Source organism: Microcaecilia unicolor, chromosome 12 (assembly GCF_901765095.1).
Source record: "Microcaecilia unicolor chromosome 12, aMicUni1.1, whole genome shotgun sequence".
In the NCBI taxonomy this organism is placed as follows: domain Eukaryota; kingdom Metazoa; phylum Chordata; class Amphibia; order Gymnophiona; family Siphonopidae; genus Microcaecilia; species Microcaecilia unicolor.
The window spans coordinates 96,463,063-96,485,494 of NC_044042.1; the positions used below are offsets into that span (position 1 = coordinate 96,463,063).

A 22,432-nucleotide genomic window follows, 5' to 3' on the forward strand; every position below is an offset into this window, starting at 1 on the left:
GATGCATCCGTCGTCAGCACTTTCGTGGGCTGCGGAATTTGGAATGGACGTCCCAGGGTCAAATTGGTCCGGATGGTCCACCAGAGCAGTGAAGTGCGGTAACTGGTGGGGAGGCGGATGACATCTTCTAGATTCCCGGTGGCTTGGAACCACTGGGAAGCTAGGGTCCATTGAGCAGATCTCATGTGAAGACGAGCCATGGGAGTCACATGAACTGTGGAGGCCATATGACCCAGAAGTCTCAACATCTGCCGAGCTGTGACCTGCTGAGACGCTCTGGTCTGCGAAGCGAGGGACAGGAGGTTGTTGGCCCTCGCTTCGGGAAGGAAGGCCTGAGCCGTCTGGGTATTCAGCAGAGCTCCTATGAATTCCAGAGACTGGGTGGGCTGGAGATGGGACTTTGGGTAATTTATCACAAATCCCAGCAACTCCAGGAGTTGAATAGTGCACTGCATGGACCGGAGGGCTCCTGCCTCCGAGGTGTTCTTGACCAGCCAATCGTCGAGATATGGGAACACGTGCACTCCCAGCCTGCGTAGGTACGCCGCCACCACCACGAGGCACTTTGTAAACACTCGTGGAGCGGAGGCGAGCCCAAAGGGCAGCACACAGTACTGAAAGTGTCGTGCGCCCAGGCGGAATCTGAGATACTGTCTGTGAGCTGGCAGTATCGGGATGTGAGTATATGCATCCTTTAAATCCAGGGAACATAGCCAGTCGTTTTTCTGAATCATTGGCAGAAGGGTGCCCAAGGAAAGCATCCTGAACTTTTCTTTGACCAGGAATTTGTTCAGGCCTCTCAGGTCTAGGATGGGACGCATCCCCCCTGTTTTCTTTTCCACAAGGAAGTACCTGGAATAGAATCCCTGCCCTTCCTGCCCGGGTGGTACGGGCTCGACCGCATTGGCGCTGAGAAGGGCGGAGAGTTCCTCTGCAAGTACCTGCTTGTGATGGGAGCTGAAGGATTGAGCTCCCGGAGGACAATTTGGAGGCAGGGAGGCCAAATTCAGGGCGTATCCGCACCGCACTATTTGGAGAACCCACTGGTCGGAGGTTATGAGAGGCCACCTTTGGTGAAAAAATTTTAACCTCCCCCCGACCGGTAGATCGTCCGGTACGGACACTTTGAGGGCGGCTATGTTCCCGTGGATCCAGTCAAAAGCCCGTCCCTGGCTTTTGCTGTGGAGGCGCAGGGGGCTGCTTAGGCGCACGCTGTTGACGGGAACGAGCGCGCTGGGGCTGTCCCTGTGCCTGACGAGGCCTTCGGGCCGGCTGGTTGTACCTACGCTTTGCAAAAGAATAGGGTGCAGCCTGCCGGGCCCGGGAAAAACGTCCACCTGCTGAGGTGGATGCTGAAGGCGCCCGGTGGGAGAGCTTGTCGAGAGCGGTTTCCCGCTGATGCAGTTGGTCTACCATCTGCTCGACCTTCTCACCAAAAATGTTATCCCCCCGGCAAGGGACGTCGGCCAGTCTCTGCTGGGTGCGGTTGTCCAGGTCAGAGGCACGCAGCCATGAGAGCCTGCGCATCACTATACCTTGGGCCGCAGCACGAGATGCCACGTCACAGGTGTCATAGATACCCCTGGACAGGAACTTTCTGCACGCCTTCAGCTGCCTGACCACCTCCTGATAAGGCCTGGACTGCTCCGGCGGGAGCTTCTCGACCAGGTCCGCCAGTTGCTGCACATAGGTCCGCATGTGAATGCTCATATAGAGCAGGTATGATTGGATGCGGGTCACGAGCATGGAGGATTGGTAGGCCTTCCTCCCAAACGAGTCCAGAGTGCGAGACTCCCGCCCCGGGGGCGCCGAGGCGGTATCCCTCGAACTCCGTGCCCTCTTGAGAGCAGAATCCACGACCGCTGAGTCATGGGGCAATTGTGGCCGCATTAGCTCTGGGTCAGAGTGGATCCTGTACTGGGACTCTGCTTTCTTGGGAATGGTGGGGTTAGTTAATGGTCGCACCCAGTTCCGAAGCAGCGTCTCCTTCAGGACATTGTGCAGCGGCACCGTGGAGGACTCTCTAGGTGGTGATGGATAGTCGAGGACCTCGAGCATCTCGGCCCTCGGCTCTTCCACAGAGACCACGGGGAAGGGAATGCTAATAGACATATCCCGCACAAAGGAGGCAAAGGAGAGACTCTCGGGAGGTGAGAGTTTCCTCTCCGGTGAAGGCGTGGGGTCCGAGGGAAGGCCCGTAGACTCCTCTGAGGAGAAATATCTAGGGTCCTCCTCTTCCCCCCACGAGTCCTCATCCTCGGTGTCGGACATAAGCTCATGTAGCTGAGTCCTGAACCGGGCCCGGCTCGACGTCGAGGCACCAAGGTCTCGGTGTCGTCGAGCGGTGGACTCCCGCGCCGGCGGGGACAGAGCTCCCTCCATCGACGTCGACGGGGACTCCACCTGCGTGGCGGTCGAGACCGGCACCGCAAGCAGCGGCGGTGTCGACGGCCCCGGCGCCGGGCTAGAGCTCGCCGGCGCCACAGTCATCGGCGCCGAGGGGCACAGCCTGGCGCATCAGCCCTTCCAGGATCCCCGGAAGGATGGCTCTGAGGCACTCGTCCAGGCCCGCTGCCGGGAAAGGCGGTGGGGCCGGTAGGGGTGTCGGCGCCAGAAGCTGCTGGGGGCCAGGAGACGGCACCGAGGTGCCGGAACCCCAACGCGTCGGTACCTCCACAACCGACGGAGACCTCTCCTCTCGACGGTGACGCTTCGGCGTCGCCTCCTCTCCGATATCCGGATGCACCGAGGGCGACCGGTGACGACGCTTCTTATCTTTCTTACGATGCCCGTCACCGGCGCCGGAAGGCATGGAGGAGGAGGAGGTCGATCCCCCTCGGTCTCGAGGTACCGGGTCAGACAGGGTTCGGTCCCGTGGCCCACGAGCTGAGGGAGTGACCGGGGCCGACTGCCCACGCGGCCTCTCACCCCCACTCTCACCGGAGGACCGGCGGGCCGACAGGACCTGTTCTCCTGGGGTCGCTGCCATCGGTGCCGATGTCTCGGGCATCGATACCGGTACCGAAGGGCCGGGCGTCGATACTGATGCCTTCGAGGTCGACGTCGAGGGGCCGGCGCAAGTTCCAAAAAGACGGTCCCGCAGAACTTGCCTCGCAACCTGAGTCCGTTTCCGGAGACCGAGACACAGAGAACACGACTTGATATTGTGCTCCGGCCCGAGGCACTGGAGGCACCAAGCGTGGGTGTCGGTCTGCGAGATCGGCCGGCCGCAGCGACCACACTTTTTAAATCCACTCGGGACCTTCGAGGACATCGACGGAAAAATCGCGTCGGCGAAGTCAAAGTCGTCAATGGTGGCTGAAATCACACCACGAAAAGGAAAACGACCGTGCGGCCACTAGGCCGCAACGCAGCGTCCCCGCTGGAAGCGAGGGAAAAAGGGGAGCGCGTGCTCCACACGCGCAGGGTTTCTTTTTTTTTTTTTTTTTTTCAAAAAGAAACCGGACGGTAACTAAACCTAAATAAACAAAGAAAAAGCACGATCGGCGTAAACGCGATCGAAAATCCGGCGGCTGAATCAGAGAGAGTGGCGGGGCACGACTCTCTCCAGACGCGGAAAAAAAGGAACTGGCGGGAGCGGTCGCGCACGGGCGGGAAGACGGCCGCGCATGCGCGGTGGGCGTGCCCTGCGTGCCGACCGTCCCGCGAAGCCTTTTCCGGTTGGTGGGGGCTGCCGCGGACGTCACCCAGTCGTGAGAACAAGCAGCCTGCTTGTCCTCGGAGAATCTAGTGGATCCTCCTCTACTTCTATCCCACTGTCAGTTGGTGTACCTCAGGGATCTGTCCTGGGACCTCTTCTTTTCTCCATTTATACTTCTTCCCTTGGTACTCTGATCTCATCCCATGGTTTTCAGTATCATCTTTACGCTGATGACTCCCAGATCTACCTCTCCACACCAGAAATCTCAGCCGAAATCCAGGCCAAAGTATCAGCCTGCCACATTGCTGCCTGGATGTCTCAGCGCCATCTGAAACTAAACATGACCAAGACTGAGCTTCTCATCTTTCCCCCTAAACCAACCTCTCCTCCTCCTCCATTCTCTATTTCTGTGGATAACACTCTCATCCTTCCTGTCTCATCAGCTCGTAACCTTGGGGTCATCTTCGATTCCTCCCTCTCCTTCTCTGCACATATTCATCAGACTGCTAAAATCTGTATAATATCAGCAAAATTCACCCTTTCCTTTCTGAGCACACTACCAGAACCCTCATCCACACTCTTATCACCTCTCACTTAGACTATTGCAACTTGCTTCTCACAGGTCTTCCACTTAGCCATCTCTCTCCTCTTCAATCTGTGCAAAATTCTGCTGCACGACTAATATTCTGCCAGTGTCGTTATGCTCATATTAGCCCTCTCCTCAAGTCACTTCACTGGCTTCCTATCCGTTTCCGCATACAGTTCAAACTCCTCTTATTGACCTATAAGTGCATTCACTCTGCAGCTCCTCAGTACCTCTCCACTCTCATCTCTCCCTACATTCCTCCCCGGGAACTCCGTTCACTGGGTAAATCTCTCTTATCTGCACGCTTCTCCTCCACTGCTAACTCCAGACTCCGTTCCTTTTATCTTGCTACACCATATGTCTGGAATAGACTTCCTGAGCCGGTACGTCAAGCTCCATCTCTGGCCGTCTTCAAATCTAAGCTAAAAGCCCACCTTTTTGATGCTGCTTTTAACTCCTAACCCTTATTCACTTTTTCAGAACTCTTATTTATCATCCTCACTTTAATATTCCCTTATCTTTTGTTTGTCCTGTTTGTCTGTCCTAATTAGATTGTAAGCTCTGTCGAGCAGGGACTGTCTCTTCTTATTCAAGTGTACAGCGCTGCATACATCTAGTAGGGCTTTAGAAATAAGTAATAGTAGTAGGCATGGGTTTTGGGTGCACACCGATCCATTTTTTAGCGCGCCTGCTTAAAAAAAGGCCTTTTTTGCCAAAAATGGATGTGCGGCAAAATCAAAATTGCCGTGCATCCATTTTGCGTCTGAGACCTTACCGCCAGCCATTGACCTAGCAGTAAAGAATCAGGGCGGTAATGACCTACGAGCGTTCAAATGCCGCTTGGCACGTGCCCGAAAATGAAAAGTATTTTTCAGATGCTCGTATCAGACACGCACCAAAAATGAAATTACCGTAAGAGCCACGCGGTAGTCGGGCGGTAACTCCATTTTGGTGGGCTTTGGGCACACGTAAACGCTTACGCGGCTTAATAAAAGGGCCTCAAAGAGCCTAACTTACATTTAACGGAAATATTTTGTACTTTAAATATATTATGTATTTGCAGAGTGGAATTTTCATGACTACTTTGGGAATATTTGTGATGATGAAAAGAAACATGCCTTCAAATATAACTAAAATTAAGTTTGACCTAGAGTCTTATTGCAAAATGCATTAAACATATGGTACATTATTGAGGGGCCTTTTTACTAAGCCACGTAGGCGACTACAAGCAGCCAACGCATGTCAATTTTGAGTTACCGCCTGGCTACAGCATGGACCTTGCGGTAATTTTATTTTTGACGTGCGTCCGCTAGGTGTGCTGGAAAATATTTTTATTTTATGGCACGCGGGCGGTAATCATCATTCTACACGCGTAGACCATTACTGCCCAGTTACCGCGTGACACCTTACCGCTAGGTCAATGGCTAATGGTAAGGTCTCAGACTCAAAATGGACACGGGGTCATTTTCATTTTGCAAAAATTTTAAAAAGGCATTTTTTTATAAGGGCGCTGAAAAATTATTCTGCATGTGCCCAAAACACATGTCCACACTAGTGCAGGCCATTTTTCAGCACTCCTTTCTAAAAGGACCCCTGAGACACTTAGGATTGGAAGGGATTTCCATAGCAACATAACAATCAAACAGGAATCTCTGAGCTAAGACATCAATGCACACCTCTAACGCAGGCTTTCTGTATCACCCCCTGGGTTCCCTAACAGAGAAAGAACATCTATTTGCATGCAGTGGGATAGAATCAGGACTGGCTCAGCTCATCCTCTGGTTATGAAGCTGTCTGGTCCGCTTGTCCTAGCGGTGCTTTCTCTATGCTAAGGCTGACTGAAAACAGAACAGGAGACTGACATAGGCGGACGATGCCTGGAGCACTGGTCCATCTGCTCAGTGCCCGATTCAAAATACCTCCCGCTTACAGACAAGTGACCTAAAATCCACATCCCATGTGTTCAGTAACACTTGTCTACCTTTTCATTAACATGTTTTTTTCATCTCTTCTATACTGGATCCCACTCTTTCCTTTCAATAAAGACAAAAATGGACTAGAGGAAAGATACTGACATACAACAATGCAATTTTTTTCTTGCTCCCTCGTACTTTTAGCTCAGTCAGAACTCTGGCTGGGATCTTGTGCTATGATCCTTCATTCATAATTACCAGATTTTTCTCCTATCTTGGTTCCATCATTGCAGTGATGATCCTCAGCTGAAGACTATGAACCATGAACTCCTTTCATAGCCTTACAATCGTGCACCCTAAATCTGGCCACTAGATGCCACTCTTGCACAATGGCTGGGTCTCCCTATGCTTGATGACTGGAAGACTTGTCCTGGGAATCGAAACAAGATCCTTCATGTGACACTGACTGGTCCTTTCAATTAATTCCTCAAGCAATTGAACGCTCTAGCCTTTACTACTTCCATGAGCAAAATATTAGAAAATTTTACCAGTTGTTAGAACATAAGAATACCTATACTGGGTCAGACCAATGGTCCATCTAGCCCAGCATGCTGTTTCTAACAGTGGCCAATTCAGGTCACAAGTACCTAGCAGAAACCCAATTACTAGCAACATTCCTTGCTACCAATCCTGGGCGAGCAGTGGCTTCCCCATGTCCATCTCAATAACAGACTATGGACTTTTCCTCCAGGAACTTCTCCAAACCTTTTTTAAACCCAGATATGTTAACCACTGTTACCACATGTTCCAGCAGTGAATTCCAGAACTTATTCTTTGAGTGAAAAAATAATTCCTCCTATTTGTTTTAAAAGTATTTCCATGTAATTTCATTGAGTGTCCCCTGGTCTCTGTACCTTTTGAAACAGTGAAAAATTGATTCACTTCTACCCGTTGTACATCACTCAGGATTTAATAGACTTCAATCATATCCCCCCCCCCCCAGCTTTCTCTTTTCCAAACTGAAGAGCCCTCATCTCTTTAACCTTTCCTCACATGAGAGGAGTTCCATATAGAGAATGACGCCGAACTCTGTCCCCGTCCCGCGAACTCTGTCCCCATCCCTACCCCGTCCCCGTGAACTCTGTCCCCATCCATAGAAGCCTCCAGTTGATTTTATATTTAAATCTTTTTATTACAGTATAAAAATGAATAATAAAGCAAAAATAGAAGATACATCCCCCCATCTTCTCTCCCTCCCCCCTGCTTTCACCAATTGATCCCCTCCCCTACATTCCCTCCCTGACCCACTAGAAGAAACACCCTTCCCTGCTTCCATTCAGCAAATATGAAGCACTCCCTATAAGTTAAAAAAAATCTTGTGTCCTCCACCTTTTAAGGCACTGCCTATCCAACTAAAACAGCTTTAGATTTGTTACAGATGGACCAACAATAAAAAAATGACAACAGATTTGCTTGGTTTGTTTTGAGTGTACTGGATGACGGCTGCATGGGGGAGTGGAAACAGAGATTGAACAAATTGGCTTCCTTGCTTACAGTGGACTACATAGGCTCACTTTCCACTCCTGTCTATTAAACCTCCTCGTCACAGCAGGTCATAGGTGTGCTTGCCTTGTTTTGTTTTGAGTATATTGGATGACGGCTGTGTGGAGTAGAAACAGAGATTAACCTAACTAACTGGCTTCCTTGTTGCTTACAGTGTGTGAGGACTAGATAGTTTAATAGACAGGAATGGAAGTGAGCCTTCCTTGCCCTGACGCCAGGTGAGCACACTGAACCTCCTGCCTGCAGTGCACGTGCAGCGAGTCCACACAGGAGAGGCAGTCCTTTCCTTTGATGACATCTCTGACCTGCACCAATGGGAATTGTAAACAAATTTGAAGTGACTCAAGAGAGGCCACTCAGGGATCCTCTTAGAGATGATGTCACACTAGTAGGAGCTGTCTTGCCTGCCCTGCCGCTAAAGCAGCCTGGAGGAGGCGGAGCAAGCAGCCAACAAGCAGCAATGAATGAACACTGCAGAACGGACAGAAAAAAGGTAGGCTTCCATTTTACTGTGGTTGCAGGGGTTATTACCGTACCCGCAGTAAAACTTAGAAACTTTCTTACATTCCCACGGTTTAACCGCGGTTCACCACGTGTCCCCGCTCCCGTGTCATTCTCTAGTTCCATCCCCTTTATCATTTTGGTCGCTATAATTCCGCTATATCTTTTTTGAGATACGACGACCAGAATTTAACCAAATACTCAAGGTGAGGTTGCACCATAGAGCGATACAGAGGCAATATATCATCCTTGGTCTTATTTTGCATCCTTTTCCTAATAATTCCAAGCAACCTGTTGGGTTTTTTTTGGCCGCCGCCACAAGATTTCAGCATACTGTCTACAGTGACACTTAGATCTTTTTCTTGAGTGCTGACTCCTAAGGTGGACTCTAGCAGCAGGTAACTATGATTTGGATTATTCTTCACAATCTGCATCACTTTGCATTGGTCTACATTAAATTTCATCTGCCATTTGGATGCCCAGTCTTCCAGTTTGCTAAGGTCTTCCTGCAATTTTTCACAATCCGCATGTGTTTTAACAACTTTGAAAAGTTTTGTGGGATCTGCAAATTTAATCACCTCACTTATCGTTCCACTTTCCAGATCAATTATAAATATGTTAAATAGCATTGTGGCACTCCACTGAGAAAAATGGCCATTTAACCATACCCTCTGTTTTCTGTCCAATAATCAATTTCTAATCCACAGAAGGACATTGCCTCCTATCCTGTGACTCTTTCATTTTCTAAGGAGTTTCTCATGAGGAACTTTGTCAAAAGCTTTCTGAAAATCTAGATACACTACATCAACCAGCTTGCCTTTATCCACATGTTTATTTTCGCCTTCAAAGAAATGATGCAAACTGGTGAGGCAAGGCTTCTTTTGGCTGGATCCATGCTGATCTGTCCCATTAAACCACGTTTATTTACATATTCCGTAATTTTATTCTTTATATTAGTTTCCTCTATTTTCCCCGGCACTGAAGTTCATCTTAAATTCCTTATAAAGCGTGTGGTCTACCTCAAGCGTACAATCCTCACCCTCAATAATCCATTTAGGGGTCCATTTACTAACCGCGGTAAAAAGTGGCCTATGGTAGTGCAAAGGCGTCTTTTAGGCGTGCGCTGGGCCATTTTTTACCACGGCAAGGAGAAAGGGCCTTCTTTTAAGGTGCCAGAAAATGGACGTGCGCTAACATTGAAACCGGCGCGCCTCCATTTCTAGCAGTAAGGTCTCATGTGCTACCCATGCGGAAAGCATGCAGCGCCCGCCAACTGCCGATTAGCGCCGGGTAAAAGGCCCACGGTAGAAAATTATTTTCTACCGCAGGATTCGCCGCGCACCAAATTCAGAACTACCACCCGGCTCACGCGCTAGCTGGGCGGTAGTGCCGATATGGTTATGCGCTGTCCGCGCGTAGGCCCTCCCGTACCTTTGCAAAAGGGCCCCTCAGGTGGCCAAGTCTGCAAATTGGCACCTCCTTTTAGGAACCCCCAACACAGCCCAGGCAGCGCCAAGTCTATCAGGACACCATGATGCTGTTACAGAATACAAACCCACATTGGCATGCCAAAAAGGAGGCGCACCTGTGCTTATAGCAAGTCACTGGCAAGCATAGGTGGGTGTGCCTAGATCTACAGAGGCCTTTGGCGAAAGATTAGGAGGTTAAGCATGCACCGGCAGGTAACTGATACCACAATTTTGCTATTAAAGCCCTTCCCTCCTTCCTGTAAGAGCTCTCTCTATCAGCGCTTCTTCCTTTTCCTCTTTCCTGTAATGCATTGGTGTTGTTTTCATATTTCTGTGATTAATGTAATGTGCTACTCCTGGGGGAAATTCTGTGCAAAATTTTCGAAAATTCTGCGGTTTATTTGTAGAGTTTTTGAACAGAATTACCCCATTCTAAGGCCCAAAATTTTCTCCTAGTTCCCTCTTCAAGCTCCAGCTTTCCCCCCACCCTCCCCAACGACACACTCACTTTTGTCTGCTCCCCCCTCCCCAATGGTACATTCACATTTATCTGCCCTCCCCTTCTAAATTTTACTCACAGATCAGCCTTGCGGATGTACTTTAGACAAGTGTGTAATCTATTTAATCGAGATGCCACTATATGAAGAATTGCAACAATCTAGTTGGAGCAGCAAAACAGACTGTGCTACAAGTCTAAAATTCTAATCCACTTTCACCCCCTCTAGGATTCAGTGCAAAGAATCTGAGCTTCCAAAGAGAACCAACAAAGTCCAAACACCCCCAACTCTCAACTGGCCAGCAGCCCAGAAGAAGAACCCAGGAGCTGATGAGGAGTCGTCCACCACCTGCTGGAGACAGAGATATACTGGCTACCGAAGGGGCTGGTCGTCCAGCATCACTCACTTCAGTTTAAGTTATCTCTATCTCCACCTGCTGGACACAACCCACCAGTTACTGGATTCATCTGCTGCGTGTACTAAGGAAACCTCCAATATGACAATATTGCAGGCACTGTTGCATTCCTGAACTGTGCTATTACACAGTGTCAACACTAGTGGGAGTCTGGTACTATTATCACACCAAAGACACCATTAAAACATCTGACATGAGAGCAAGGAGACACGTTTCCAGATCCTGTGTGATAACTTTGACATAGATAGACGCCATTTAGCTCTGTACTCTCCTAACAACACATCCTCCAAGGATTTCAGGTTATCCACAATGTTCTGAAAACTCCGAACAGCAGCTTTTACTTTCTCAGTCAGTTGAGTTTTCAGAACATTGTGGATAACCTGAAAACCTTGGAGGATGTGTTGTTAGGAGAGTACAGAGCTAAATGCAGCATTTACTTTCTCAGTCAGTTAACACCCTGACTACACTTCGGGATTCATGTTTTCTCCTTACTGTCCGTCTGTCCTCTGGGTTTATCAAGTAACCGTATTTTCCGTGTGTCTGTAAAGCTCTGTGTACACCTTGTACCATTATACAAATGGGTTAATAGTACAAGCAGGACTAGGTCACCAGGGCAGTTTTTGGAAACCCTGCAGTAAGATACACTGCTACCTGCTGGCCACCATGTTGAATAATGGAAAACACTTGCTGATATACTAAGCAATCTTCACATACACTAAGCAGGGGTGTAGCCAGACATCCAATTTTGGGTGGGCCTGGGCCCAAGATGGGTAGGCAGAACTCCACCTTGTCCCACAAGTGATTCAGTCCCTCCCTCTCTCGCCTGCATGCCATATGGTCTCTCAAACATCCCCCCTCTCCCGCATACCTTTTAAATAGCAGATTTTCACCAGCAGCAAACAGCAACTAATACGCACTGCTCATGTTGGCCCCACAGCCTTCCCTCTGATGCATCTTCCTGTTTCCACATGGGCAGGAATACGTCAGAGGGAAGGCTGTAAGGCCGGTGTGGACAGTATGTATCAGTTGCTGCTCGCTGCAGGCGAAGATCTTCTATTTACAAGGTATGCAGGAGGGACAGTTGTTTGGGAGTTTTCGGCTGGTGGGGCTTGGGGATCCCTGCCAGCCACATCAGAGGTGTGCAGCTACTGGGTGGGCCTCAGTCCAAAGTGGATGGGCCTGGGCCCACCCTTGGCTACGCCACTGACACTAAGAATAGGAAAACATTTTAGCTCATCCACTGGCTGGCCCTACATGTTAAAATGTGAATAATAGCCCATATACCTATACATGGGCTACACATAGACCTGCTAAGCACCATCATGTTGCTAGGCTGAAGAAAGCTCCTATCTGCATTATAGGTTCTCTCATTCCTAGGTTTTCCAACAGACGAAATGTGCATCTAACTTATTTTCCCCCTCCCCTGGTCTCTCAGGGCAAATAATCACACTGGATATGGTGTAGCCATGGTAAAACTGACTATAGATCCCAGGCTATATTTAAATTTATTTGCTGTACATGCATTTTCACCAGGGTGGTTTTTGGGTGAGCAGGATGAGCAGACCACCATAGGGAGCAAGGAGAAGAGGTAACCTGTGCAGATAACTCATGCAGTTTAGCTCTGTACGCTCCTAACAATGCAGCTTTTATCATGTTATTTTATTAGTTCCGTGTTCTAGCAGTTACAGAGATGCCAAGGTACCCAGTTCCAGGCTGGAGATGGGACTTCCAGCACTGATTTCAATGGGCAAGATCAGGCACTACAAATCCCACACTGCTTTACATAGAAAAAATGTAGACAAACACCATACGGCCCATCCATGCTATCTAATCTCCCTATCACTCCATTAGAGATCCTATGTACTTGTCCCAAGCTCTCTTGAATATAGAAACAGAGAAAAATGGGATATAAGTTCAAAACCAGGACTGGCCAAAAGGTCTCCAGCCTGGAACTGGGTAACTTGGAATTTTTGCAGTTGGCCTGAAGAAAACCAGATTACATAAGAACATAAGAGTAGCCATACTGGGTCAGTCAGACCAATGGTCCATCTAGCCCAGACGTAGGATACCGGGCTACTACTTGGAAGCAGTTGCTTCCCCATGTCTCTCTCAATAGCAGACTATGGACTTTTCCTCCAGGAACTTGTCCAAACCTTTTTAAAACCCAGATTCTTTTGCTCCCTTTTTTTTCCTGGTTTTAGGATGGGCAGGGTGGTTACCCAGACGACCAGAGGGAGTCCCAAGTGTGTGTGCAAACCAGGTATGCCACACAGTCTCCCATCGACCCAACCCACCTCTGGAGAACATGCAAACACAAAATACTGTGTAATGGTGTGGCCCCCTGCTGATGCAACCTGCCCTCCTCTCTCTGGAAAAGGGGAGGGGGCACCATTGATACCACCTGTCACTATCAAAGAGTCATTATTCATTATGCTGTGCGTTTATATCCTCCTTATCTATCAACGTTTCTGACAGTCGTAAAATTACTTCCAAAGTTATATTTACTCTGGATCTTCCTGGTTAAAACAAGGTGGATACAGACAGCGAAGTAAGTAGGAGATGGCTTTGGGTTTAATGAGAAGTAGGTGGGAGGGAGGTAGGTTCTAGGTCTATGGGGTGAGTAGATGGGAAGCACTAGGGGTAGAAGTTTGGGGATCATTTTCAAAACAAAAAAAAAATTCCCAAAAAACATCATAAGGTAGCAGGACATTTTTCTCTCAAAAACATCCAAGTCGCAATTTTCAACACCTTGATTTTGGATGTTTTGTTCGTCCAAATTCCAAGGGGGCGGCACCAAAAGAGGGACATTTTTCTGCAATAATGGAACAAAATGAAAACGTCTAGGGCCAAAATTATGACATGTTTGGCTAGACCTGTTTCAATCATGACTAAGTGATCAAAAAGTGCCCTAAAAGACCACTTAAAGGATTAAGGCATAACTATACTTGCTCCTTCGGTGGTCACTGACCCCCTCCCAGCCCCCTAAGATGTGTGAGTGACAGTACATACCAGGCTCTATGACAGCTTCAGATATGATGGTCATTCCTATTACAGCAGGAAGCAGGCCCCTGGAGTAGCCTAGTGGTCAGCGCAGTGGCCTATAGAGGACAGGACTCAGGCCCATATCTCACTCTAGCTGGTACACTTGTGGTGGAACATGTGAGCCCTCCATAAAAAAAGAAATACCTACTGTACCTAAATATATGTGACACCTGCAGGCTCAAGGGCTATTGTAGTGATGTACAGTTGGGTACAGTAGGTTTTTGGTGGATTTCAAAGGGCTCACCATACAGTATAAGGGGATAACGGTGAGATGTGCACCTGGAAGCTTTTATGTGAAGTCTACTGCAGTTGCCCCCTAGGGTGACCCACTGCTCTACTGGGATGTCTGTGTGACCAGGCCTACTAAGAATGCTGACCCCCCCCCCCCCCCCCAATACATCCCAATGGCTTGTTTTTGTGCATTCTTTCCTTGGACTTTATTTTTTTCCAAAAATGGTCCTAAAAGATAGACACACTGAGCACAAAACCATCTAGCAAATGGCCATTTTCAAAACAAAAAGTTGGACGTTTTTCCGGTTTGAAAATGGCTATGTTCGCTACTGGATCGGATTTAAATGTCACATCAAAAACGCCCCTCCACATATGCGTACTGTATTTTGTTTTATGATTTATTAGTTCTTATTCTGAGTAGTAATCTGTTTTGAAATGCTGTAATTAGTGAGAATGTAAATGTTGTAAATAAATATATTTTGTTTCCACTTCTCTTTGTGCAGACTTTTCTGAATTTCCAAAGTATGGTATGTGCGTACGTTTGCTTTGAAAAATCACCTCATGAATTCCTGCTCTTCAGCATACACAACATTTTCTGGGTTAATTTGCATGCACACAACTGAACCTTCAAAAAAGCATGCATGTAAATGCAAACCCCTTCCCCGGGAGACCGCCACTCATTCTAGGTAAAGGACTATTTTAACCACAGAATTAAAACAGTTTTGATGGTAATTTTCAAAAGCATTTCTTTCTGCAAACTTGTGGTAGGTATATAATCAGTGTATATGCAAAGTGCTAAATACAGAATTGAATCTCTGTATTCATTTCTTTTTCTTCCTTTCGGCTGACTGAGAAACCCTGTTTTCTTCTCAGTTCAGCAGTTAAGTTCCTGCTGCCACATCTATCCATGTCCTTACAAAATGACCCTGAAAAGGATCTTCTTCTTTCTAACTGAATAAAGGTTTAAACAAAAAAGTGTGTGTGGGGGGTTGCACAAGGTAAAATAATCAGATTCTGCTGTAAGAAAGATAATAAGGTTTCAGCTTCTGCCCTTAAACCTCTTCCCTTCAGGTGGCAAAAATCACTGGAAAATCACAGACAAGAAAATGAAATCCAGGATTCTATATATGGCACTGAAAAATGTGCACCTAAATTTGCACGTGGATCGACGATGCACACACAAATTAACAAGCCAGTAACTTGCAATCAATTGATGTTAACAATTATTGCAGTTAATTGGCAGTAATTAGAATCTACATGTCTGTCTTCCTCTGCACTATTCTGTTAACACTGGCCACTCAAATCCACTAGTGTGCAATTCAAAAGGGGCGTGGCCAGGGGCATTTAAAAAAAAAATGGTGTATGTTATTATAGAAAAGCGCAATTTACATGCTCAAATGCCAAGAGTTTGGCACCGGCAATTAAACCATGTTTTAGTTGGCATGCCAGCGTCCAACTTTGTGAACAGAACTCATCTCTAAGCATGGCACTGAACTCAGGGCACTTTATATACAATAGTGTCCGCCCCATTTATAGAATTTACTCCAAAGAGGGCACTTCTAGTTTTCGGTGGTAGGAAGGTGCCTAAATGGTGATATTGTGGCCATTTACATGCGTAAATGACTTTTAATAGAACACCAACTAGCGGAAAGTTAAGCGCTGTGAGTTGATAGTGTACGCTTTGTTGGTGAGCGTGCACATGGGTGGGGTTTGGCCAGAGGATGACGTGCATGGGTGTACATGTAAAATATACAATTCAGTCATCTAGGCGCGGGCACGTACCCCAGCTAGAGGGCTGGCTTTGACCACTTGTGCTAGTGCTCTCTAAAGAAAGTAGGTGCCTATTTGTTTTTATAGAATACAGGGGTGTAAGACCTCACGATGGGAGGGGGCCAGAGCCCGAGGTTGGGGGCACATTTTGAGTGCCACCCCCCCACACCTCCTCACCTCCCCCACCGCCTCACCTCACCCCCTCACAAATACCTTTGCTGATGGGGGTCCCCAACCCCCACCAGCCGAAGCCTTCTTCAGCGTGTTCTCCTGCGCAGCCGCGTTTGCTGCCTGCCCCTGCTCTTCTTTCTTCTTGGCATCAGCGTGCACAGGAGGAGCAAGAAGAAAGACAATCAGGGGCAGGCAGCGAACACGGCTGCGCCGGAGACCACTCAGCGTCAGCGTGCACAAGAGGAACAAGAAGAAAGAGCATGGGGCAGGCAGCGAACGCAGCTGCGCCAGAGACCGCGCTGAAGAAGGCTTCAGCTGGCGGGGGTTGGGGACCCCCACCAGCCACACCAGGGGCCCAGATGAAATTTGCGGGGGCCCAGGCCCCCATAGCTACGCCCCTGATAGAATAGGATTAAAATAGGATCCCAAACCTATAGTAGGTATCACGTGCTCTGAGACAGGTGCCCTTGAAACAGGCCTTGACTGGAGCAGATAAGGCAGACCCTCAAAGAAAAGCCACCACTGTCAGGAGGAAAGACCTCAAAAACACCCGGGCGCTGAGACTCAATTTTCAGTCAAAATCTTTAAAGCAAAACCTGCTCCAAACTTTGCACTTCTGTGCTCTTCCCAAACCACAATTTTCATTTTGTAGTCTTTTTACTTTTTTAATGCCTGCTTCATCGTGCTCATACGGAAAATAAATCACTTTATGTGCTCAAAATTCAATTTAAGGGTCACTTAGCTTTCAAAATTTGCCAGGCCGTTGAACACAGAGTGCCGATACTCCCGACGGTGACCCGTTTCACCCACTGGTTTTCTCAAGGGAGGCAACATCAGTGTTTTTTGGCCACTAGACCAGCAAGGAATTTAAATGTAGACCTGGGGAGGGCCTGTGGGTGGTTGGGTGGCCCGAGAGTGATCATGGTTTGGGGGGGGGGGGGGGGGGGAGTTATGGTTTCAGCCAAAAACGCATTGGCATTTTCAGCACAAATCCAAATCTTGGTCCAGTTTTGGTGCCAAATCTGAAACTAAAACCAAAATTTGGTTGCCTTTACTGGGTGTATTTTGGATGAGACAAAGGAAAGATGTCCAGCTCCGAATGCAGATGGGGAAGGGACGTCTATGTTCCAAAAGGCAGATGCCTGTATTTTGACCTGAATGCTTGGCATGTCCACATTACAGAAAGGTGATCCGGTTAAACAATTCTCTACTAAACGGAGTAAGGGAAGTCACAGTAGATAGTTCCCTGTCCTTTGGGGCAGGGGCGTAGCCAGATTTCGGCGGAAGGGGGGGGTCCAGAGCCCAAGGTGAGGGGCACATTTTAACCCCCCCTCGCCATTGCCAACCCCCCCCCGACCCCCCTCCCGCCACCAACCCACAGTATGTGCAGGACGTCAGACTCACAGAAACAGAACGAAGCCTTGCACCAGAAGAAGAGGACCTCGGTCGTCGGCAGGGGGGTCCAGGGCCAAATCTACAGGGGTCCAGGCCCCCATGGCCCCACGTAGCTACTCACTGCTTTGGGGGTTCACAATTTACACACACACAAAAAAAAATTACAAAAAGCAGCTGTGGGACTTAAACCGACAACCTTTGGATCTGTGTCCTGATTCTCTACATGCTGCTCTAACCTCTAGGCTACTCCTATGCATGGGTAGCAGTGAGGCTGAGGCCATCGTATAATGTGGAGTTTCTTATGCTGCCACAAAGAGGTCCACTTCATCATTTGAACCTTTCAGTTTTCAAAATGGAAGTTCATGCTGGGTGTAGCCATTTCTCATGTATTTTAGAACAGGTTGTATATCAGCAGATCCTGTTCTAAAGTACACGTGAAATGGACGTCCATATCTGATATACAGTCTTGTATGTCCACATTCTGAGTTAATGACTCCACGGGGGGAGGTGTGATGAAATGCAGACATATTCTAGTGCTGGACTTTCTAGTGCAAAAAGCCCAGATTTACCACATCACAAAGGTTAGGCATTGTCTTTTCTTATTTTTGCAGGTCATGTTTTAAAACTGTCATTAGTACATGGCACCTGCAAAAAAAACACAAAAATAATACTATGGAAGCATTTACTCTTATTTAGGAGACGCTAAATGCTCCCATGTTAACCCTGAAGTATTTAGTTAGTGCACTCTAATGCAAATGTGCTAACCCTCAATGCCCTCTCCACCCATGCCACGCCCCTCAAAAATATTTTTCAAAAATAGTTAACACCCACACTTACTGCACACACACAATCAAACAGGCAAAATACTGCTTAACAGCCTTTGGTCCAAGGCTCCCTCAGTGCCTTCTCTTCTAAGGTCAGCTCCTAGAAAGGTCTGCCACCTTCTCTCTCTCCCCTAATTCAGGAATTCACTCAGGGGTGGCTTTTACTGTGATCACAAGCCAACGGATAGGAATCTTTCAGGATCCTTTTGTGCTGGAGCAGTATGTAATAACAACACTTTCAAAAAGTTCCCATAAATAAGTATTAAGTTTGGAAGAAATGGGCGGGGATGATGAAAAGACGTTCTGATAGAAGAATGCTCCATAGCAGGGGAATTTCTTCCATATACAGTAGACTGAATCGCTTCAAAATTAAAAAAAAAAACGTGGCAGGCGGCCATCGGGCGTGTCCAGGGACAGCCCCAGTAACCACAGTGCCACCGGTGGCCACGATCAAACGGGAAGGGGCTGCAGTGGGCCCAGCTATTACTGTAAATTAAGTGTCTTCTGTGGTAGGGATTGGTTTACATTGTGGCAGAGAGTAATTAACGCACAGCCAGGAATCTGGGGCAAAATCCAATGGTGTCTTAATAGGGAAATCTAGAATCGTGCAGATGGTTGTGATCGTGGAGTTGTTCTCATACATTTTTCTGCCTCGTTGGCGTGGCGTGCTAGAACCGTAAATGTTTGGCCCCTGAAGCACTGAACTAAATTAGTGCCTCGGCCTGTTAAATTCCTCAGGCTAACACCATCGGGGTATCTCCTTTCCAAGTTAAGGAGGAAGAGAGTGAAACTCCTGTCCACGCCATATGGCTTTTTTCACTTCTTTTGCTTCGTATTCTCTGTCTACACGGGAGAGGCGGATCCTACCTGCACCTGACACGGATCGTTTTCTTTCGCAGAATCGTTAACAGAGTTTCGATCTGAAACACGCAGGGTACAATCCAGTACAGATAAGTCACGCAACGGGTAGGGATTGTGTTAAAATGATCAAACGTACTACTGCTAAACCGGAGTTAATTCAACTATCCCTGTTTGTGCGTCTGCTAGAATATATCCGTCCAATATACCCGCCTATTTGAACCAAACCACCCGCAGAAAGCAGAACACACTACTATAACGAGGCGGTTCTTAAGACCGTGTAAAGGTTTTCATCGTTGATTTACATCAAAGGCCAGCTATGGCTGTAAGCTTGAAAGTGCAGCAATCTGAACCTTCCACTCCTTATATAACGAGAGAGACTGTCTTACAAAGCAGCAGCGACTCCATTGCACACAGTGAAGGGGAGCAGCTATTACACGTCCCCCCCCCCCCCCATACAAAGACTGCACCTTAGACATTACTTTGAAAATGCAAGCCGGTGTCTGCACATTTTTGCCCATATAATAATAGCCAGAGGTTAATAAACAAGTTCCCCCAAAGGGAGCCCCAGGCAGCAGGGCTGCGCTATATATAACTAAAGTCTGCAAGCGAGCGAGCAACGCCAAGGCAACGCAGTCTCACCTGGTAAATCATGACTTTGAAGTTCCTGCGCTTCAACAGCTCCGACTCGTTGACTTCCAGCTTCTTGATCTGGCCCGCCTGCTTCTCCAGGTTCTGGCGGACCGTCTTGACGTTCACGCTGACCTTGCGCACTTTTTCCAGCAGTTTGTTCACCGTGTTGCTGGTGGTGGTGTGGGCTTTGCTCAGTTTGCTCAGCTCGCCCTGGATGCCGCTCACCGCGCTTTCCATCTCCTGCTGCCTGTCCTCCAGCTGGCTCTGGGTGAGCTGGATCTGGTCTACGGCACCGATGATCTTGTCCAGCAGGGTCAGCACCATCACGCCGTTGATCTGGTCCGGTTTGATGGGCTCCTCCGGCTCGGGGATCACGACTTGCTCCTCCGAGGTCTCCGAAGGCGCCGGCTGCTCGACGATGTGCAGGGTGGTGTCCGTCATGGTCGCGGAGGATCGGGGGAAAGAACCGAGGCTGGAGCTGCAGTCCGAGTTGTCCGTGCTGTCTGTGGCTCTGCTTTACACGGAGCTGTCCTGCAAAACTTGCCCCAGCTCCGTAGACCATTGGCTGACTCCACCTCGACTAGGGAAGAGCAGCTCTTGCCAAAAAAGTGCCTTGATCCCACCCTTTCTCTCAGATGAGATTCAAATAGCTGTGGGCTCGGTGGGAGGCAGGCGAGGACATGCAGGCCGGGCATTGCTGGTTGAGGAATGTGCGGAGGGGGAGGGAGTGAAAAAAGAAAAAAAAAAGGGCAGTCAGATGGAAGAACAGAGCTCAAGGGTGTCTGCTGCAAAAGAGACAAAAGATATTGCTTGTTCTTGATCTTCTGTGACTGGATTATAGTTTACACAGCCACAGGTTATACCTTTTGCTCCCCAGCAGTCAGCCCTGCACTGACGGGCAGATGATCAAAAGCCCCAGCGCTGTTCCAAACAGCCTCTAAAAATAGGGCTGGAACAGCGCAATTCTCTCAGATCATGGGGTAGAAGTGCAGGAGGATTGTGCCTAAGCCTCCCGCACTTGTTTGACAGGTCTGGCCTGTCACTAGGGCTGGAGGTCCATGGGACCACCAGACCTCAATGGCCTAGTGCCCCCGAGCCAGTGACACGGGGGCTGGAGGTCCAGTCCTCCTGACCCCCTCCCCCCCCCCCCAATACGAGTTCAGGGTGGCTGGAGATTTGGTGGGTCTCCAACACCCCTAACCCCCCTAGCTCCCCCCCCCAAGCTAATAGGCTCTAGCGCCTGCGTTTGCTTCTGGTCATCGGCCCATGAGTGTCTACTCATAGGACAGGCTGTACCTCTTAAAGTATTACAACAAATTCCAACCTCTAACCTAATGTTATTCAGTTCTGCCTTTTTTTTTTTCAGTTCATTTCTCTGGACAGAAGACTCTGTTTCAGAATAGAAAATAATCCTCCTCCTGCTGTACAGTCCATACTACTGAATGTTTTATAGGACAGCAGGATGCAATAAAGGCATCTGGACCTCTCCAGTATTTAGGGGGTTATCAAAAAATTGCTTCTGAGGTGCTTAGCAATAAAGGGAGCAGACCTGCTTTTTCTACAGTGAGCCCATTTTCAGAAGAATATGCAGTTACAAACTCATAAAGGAAACAAATCTTTCATCCAAAGAGTAGGAGTGTTTTGCCAGTAGAGGGTGTGGAGACTCAAGAAAAAAAAAGTCAGGATTCAACCCATCCTCACTGGTAAGAGAAAGGTAATCGCAGACTAAGTATTCTCTGCAAGAGAAACACAGTCTCTTGTTTTGCTCAGTAAAGATGCAAAACAGCTTAATTCTTCTCCTGCTATAGGAAAGAGGGAACTGAAGTGTGATCCAGAGAAAGTCAGAAGGTGTTGGATCCTTTTCAAGAGAGTCTTGTGAGCACTGGCAGTGGTAACAACTTTTTGGAACACTGATGGGCAGATGATCGAAAGTCCCGCTCTGTGCCAAAGTCCCGCTCTGTGCCAAACACTTCTGTTAAAATAGCGCTGGAACAGCGCAGAGCTTTACCGCCCCTATGATCAAAGATAATAGCATGCAAATTTAAGCACACTATTATCTCTGCTCATAGGGTAAAGTGCAGGAGGATTGTTGAGCGCAGTCCTCCTGCATTCATGGCCCTGGTGGCCTAAAACCCCCACCCTGAGCCACAGTCCCCCCCCCCCCGACCCCACTGACACAAGTTCGGTGGGGGGGGAGGCTGGAGATCCCAGCCCCCTAACCCCCCCCCCCCAGCATCCCCTCAAATAGAGCCCTAGTGGCTCAGGGTGCTGCGAGTCAACCTCCCCCCCGTGCTGGAGATCCAGTGGGTCTCCAGCCCCATTTACCCCCCCCTAGCATCCCCTTAAATAGCTCTGGTGGCCCAGTGTGCCGTGAGTCAACCCCCCCCCCAACCTGGTGGTCTAGCGGCCCTCTTCCCCACCCACTAACTTCGTTGGAGGAGAGAGGTGGCCTCCCTCCTCTTCCATTGGCGCCACCATGAAAATGGTGACACACAGCCATCCTGGGTGCCAATGGAAGAGGAGGGAGGCCACCTCCCTCCTTCAATGAAGGTAAGGGGTGGGGAAGAGGGCCACTAGACCACCAGGTCAGGGAGGTTGACTCGCAGCCCAATGGGCCACCAGGGCTATTTGAGGGGATGCTAGGGGGGTTAAGGGGGGGATGGAGACCCACCAGAGCTCCAGCTCCCGCTGAATGGGGGTCAGGGGGACTGGAGACACTGTGACTGGGGGGGCTTGGGTCGGGATTCATGCTCCTGTGGGAGGGGGGACTGCTGCATTGGGGGGAATGTGGGACCTGCTAGCATGCAAATGCATGCTGGACAGGGTTCACCATTCCTTCCCAATGGTCTGCAAACCGTAATGCCAGCTCCGAGCTGGCGTAGGGTTTGCTGCAGACAGCGTAC

General features: G+C 48.7%; 1 protein-coding gene across 1 annotated transcript in view; it reads right to left on the reverse strand.

Moving 5' to 3' along the window:
- CAVIN1 (caveolae associated protein 1) overlaps positions 1–20,206 on the reverse strand; it is a 104,267-nt gene extending 84,061 nt beyond the window's left edge. The window contains exon 1 of the mRNA XM_030220392.1: positions 19,539–20,206. Within this exon, the coding sequence (XP_030076252.1) occupies positions 19,539–19,970 (432 nt within the window). The 5' untranslated portion in view covers positions 19,971–20,206. The remainder of the gene's footprint in view (positions 1–19,538) is intronic.
- Between the last annotated feature and the right edge of the window lie 2,226 nt (positions 20,207–22,432).